Below are 4,220 nucleotides of genomic sequence, written 5' to 3' on the forward strand. Positions count from 1 at the left end.
CGATCAAGACCTATCTGCCTCCAAAAACATGTTGTTTACTATGAAAAATGTGCAAAATTGCGATGTGCGTATGGCGTCGTCCGCGTTCGCGTTTTTTGTTCGCCGATTATCTCAAAAAGTTGACAAGATAATTGAGATCTGTAAAATTTCCATTCTGATTTACCAATTTCGTACCATAAGCCTCCGACTGAGGCACGGCCGTATTCAGCCATACGCTTGGGTGAGCTCAGCTCACCCAAAAATTATTTGAGCTCACCTAAAAATGCTCGACTCCCAAAATTATTTTAGCTATAGTTTTCGCTGTAGTTAAGAATCCTCTGAAAAATTTTGCTCGCTCCGCTCGCAACTCATTTTTTTTTCATTTGAACATTACACAAATTATATTTTTCTTACACTTTACCAACATAACTGAAGCCAAATATGATGATTAAAGTGAAAACATTTTGACCACATCAATGCAAAAGTCAACTATATTGAAAAATTTCCTAATTTCTCTAATTATAGTACGATTTTCTAACTGAATACTGAAAATCTATATTTCTGTAGATACGTAATTTCTAGCGAATCGTTTGAGTTATTTTCCTATTGATAATAACTAATTTACAATGGCTGTCGTGTGTATTGGTTTTTCAAGAAAAATTTCTGCATCAAATTGACAACATCAACACAGTGTAAACCGTTGTCTTAAATTGATATGTTAGTTCTGACGTGGCATATTATAAAGTTCAAGCAATACAATACGAATAACAATTTCAAATTACTACAGACACTAAATTGAATCTGATGGGATTAAGAATCCTGATGATTCGCTAGAAATTACAAATCACGTGTTTCACCGTGATATAGTGTGAATCTGTGAATGAAGCGTTTTTGGAATAAAAGGAATGAAGTTCCAAGGGGCTGGGATCTCTATAAAATCACATTTTATACATTATTTGATTATTTGTGGCTTTTACACTAGACAGAATCGATTTTCAAAATTAATGACAGTTTCATAATCATCAAATTTTGCTGCGCTCACCCAAAAATTCTCTCCGCTCATCCAAGAAATTTGTGCTGGCTACGGCCGTGGACTGAGGACCTGAAAAACCTTGAAAAATGACACTTTTTCACGGTGAGTACCCGAAAAAGGCATTTTTCGGGGTTTCGATCAAGGCAAACTGCCATTTTTTTGCAAAAATAATGGGAGTCTGTGAACAACCGAACACCTACTTGCCCATAAATTTTGATCCAATGGTTGATTTGAATGAAAGAGAATTTTTCGATAGATTTCGGATGACAAAAAGGCAAATTCGTGTATTCTACGATTGGATTGATGGCGCAAGAAATCTACAACCTATGGTGATTGCTTTTTATTACGTGAATGGATAAAATCTAGGGCCATTTATCTCTGACGAATCATTGGATCTCAGCTAGACTCTTGATATTTTGCAAATCATGTCTTTTTGTCGTTAGAGTATATTTTATTTATAATTTAACAGTTTATTTATAAAATTTTAGTACACAAGACCGGAGTTCACTATTGATGGAGTTACCAAGCTTTTGATCGCCATAAGATTTTATCGAGTCGGTGCCAACTATATGGTTATTTGCGACATGTTCGGAATAAGCTATGCAACGGTGCAGAATATTGTTTGGGAGGTCAGTTTTCTGATCGCACAAGAAAGAGATCGTTTCATCTTCATGCCAACCACCCAAGAAGAAATATTGCAAGCGAAAGCGGACTTCATGAGCTTGGCACATTTTTCTTTATGTATCGCGGCTGTTGATGGCACTCATGTACCGATAAATTCATTTGGTGGTCCGGACGCGGAACTTTATAGAAATCGACATCTCTTTTTCTCCATGAAGGTACAATTGGCAGTATCTGCCGACGTAAGTGGTGTGAAAGAAATATTTTAAACCAACTCAAATTTTCACTCATGTGTATTTATAAATGCATTATTTGTTATTTATTTTAGGAACGAATTCTTGATGTGGTGGCACGATGGCCGGAATCTGCACATGACTCAAGAATATTCACCAATTCGAACTTGTGCGATCGCTTCCGTCGAGGTGAATTTGGTGAATATTCGGTGTTAGTGGCCGACTCCGCATATCCACCCGAACGTTTTATTTGCGAGCCACTGAATCATGTTGTTACGATCAATAAAGAAACGTATCAAGATTGTCAGATTTTGGCAAGGAATGTCGTCGAGCGTGTAAAAGGGAATTTGCCATTTTAGAATACGGTGAAGAAGATATTTTTTGAGAAATCTCAAACTATAATATTTTTGATTGATAATGTAATGTAGATGTTTTCTTTGTTTTCTAGGAATGAGGTTCAATAATCAAAGAACGACACAGGATGTCATTGTCACTTGCTGCGCCCTCCACAATTTGAAAAAAAAAAGTATAATGAAGAGCCCACTCTTTACTCTGTAGAACAGTACCGTCGACAAATTGTAATTGAACGACAGGCCGAAATGCGCGTGGCACAAGGCCGTCCACTCGATTTCCGCCTTCAACATTTTTTGGTTGATATTTTTTTTTTAAATAAATAATAACTCATTGAATGAAATTTTGATGTGTTTTTTATAATTTTTCTCAACCCCATCTTCCCATTCACTCTGCTATATGGTTGGATATTTTTGCATATAATCGTTTGAGACCAAATTCGTGAAAAATGGTAATGTTTTTTCTGCTGATTTAGAATTTTTCGACCATTTTCTACAATTTTTGACTTATTTGCAACATGAATTTGCATGAAAAATGCTTAAATCCCGCACTTGAAAATTGAAACTTTGAGATTTAACGAAATTCGGGAAAATCATGATTTCAAGGACCCATAAGGCTTATCGGGTGTACTCAAATAGCCAGTTTTTCTTGTTTTCGCCCAAATTTTATGTCCTACCCAATCAGCTTTCATTTTTTGGCGGTTTTCGCAAAGTTGAAAATTAAATTTTTGGATTTAATTAAATCCGAACCACTTACAACGGGCATAAATTAGAATGGAACAATGGATGAGATTGTAATGGTTTTCAACTGTTTTTCATTCGATTTTTTTTAGTGGAAGATTTTTTTCAATTGAAAAACTTTAAAATAGACATTTTTTCATGAATGAAATGAGTTTCAAAAAAAAAATTATCACAAATTGTTCACGAAAAGATTCAAATGTAAAAGATTCGATCCAAAATTTACAGGTGAAAAAAATTCCGAACAACATTAAAATTACAAATTTCAGACTAAAATTGTCGTCTCACCTCCAATACCATCAAGCCAACGAGCAGCAGTGTGAAAGATCTTTGACCCAGCATTTTTCCAGCTTCGAACTATCAAAAGTGTACTGTAAACGTGTCAATTGAAGAAAATTGACAAACTGTTTGATTGAAAAACGAATCGAGCGCATCTTCTTATATACTTTTCAAGTATGGTCACATCAGCAATACATTAATGATATTATTTAATCCGCATACAAAGACAATTCTAATTAGAGCTCACAAAATGTTATCGCACGCATTTTTCAAGAAAACAATGTCAAACAATTGGTGGAATTACAATTCCACCTGTGCACGTGTCGATAATTTTGCGTTCCACATCATTATGAATCGCATCGAAAATGCTAGATGTTTACATTTAGTCCTTAACTCCCTTCACTATGGTTTGAAAAATCATCCAATTGGATCATGAACAAAATATTATCGCACGCATTTTTCAAGAGAACAATGTCAAACAATTGATGGAATTACAATTCCACCTGTGCACATGTTGATAATTTTGCGTTCCACATCATATGGATCGCATAAAAAATTCCAGATGTTTACATTCAGTCCTTCACTACCTTCAATATAGTTTGAAAAAAAAAATCCAATTGGATCATGAACACTAAACTGCAAATTCAATGTAAATATTCAAAAAGTGAATATTTTTCACCATTGAAGTGTTGAGTGGTGTTCAATTGACAAAGCTATCTGAATATGGATATGTTTAAATTTTCGCGGTATGCATAGAACACATTCCGTTTCAACCATCACTAACATGCTGAATGATCAAACGATATGACTCATACCTTTGCGTTACATTCAGGCTTTCGTACCATGGTTGCGTTGGTTTGTTCATGAACAATTGCAATAGCTACAGTGTTAGTCAATGACAGAAAATGGGAAAACGTATGACAAAAAATGGGAAATCGTATGTCAGCAAATTGGAAAACGTATGACAGAAAACAGGAATAAGTATGA

General features: G+C 34.9%; 1 protein-coding gene across 1 annotated transcript; it reads left to right on the top strand.

Moving 5' to 3' along the window:
- Positions 1 to 1,500: 1,500 nt before the first annotated feature.
- LOC129579856 (uncharacterized) lies at positions 1,501 to 2,169 on the top strand (the record flags this gene model as incomplete). The annotated part of the gene is made up of 2 exons (XM_055470035.1): positions 1,501 to 1,875; positions 1,962 to 2,169. Coding segments are annotated over 2 exons (583 nt in total), but the record flags the coding sequence as incomplete, so codon positions are not given.
- Between the last annotated feature and the right edge of the window lie 2,051 nt (positions 2,170 to 4,220).

This window comes from Sitodiplosis mosellana, unplaced genomic scaffold (genome assembly GCF_009176505.1).
Source record: "Sitodiplosis mosellana isolate CC-2019 unplaced genomic scaffold, AAFC_SMos_1.0 Smas_scaffold_6685, whole genome shotgun sequence".
NCBI classification, from domain to species: Eukaryota; Metazoa; Arthropoda; class Insecta; order Diptera; family Cecidomyiidae; genus Sitodiplosis; species Sitodiplosis mosellana.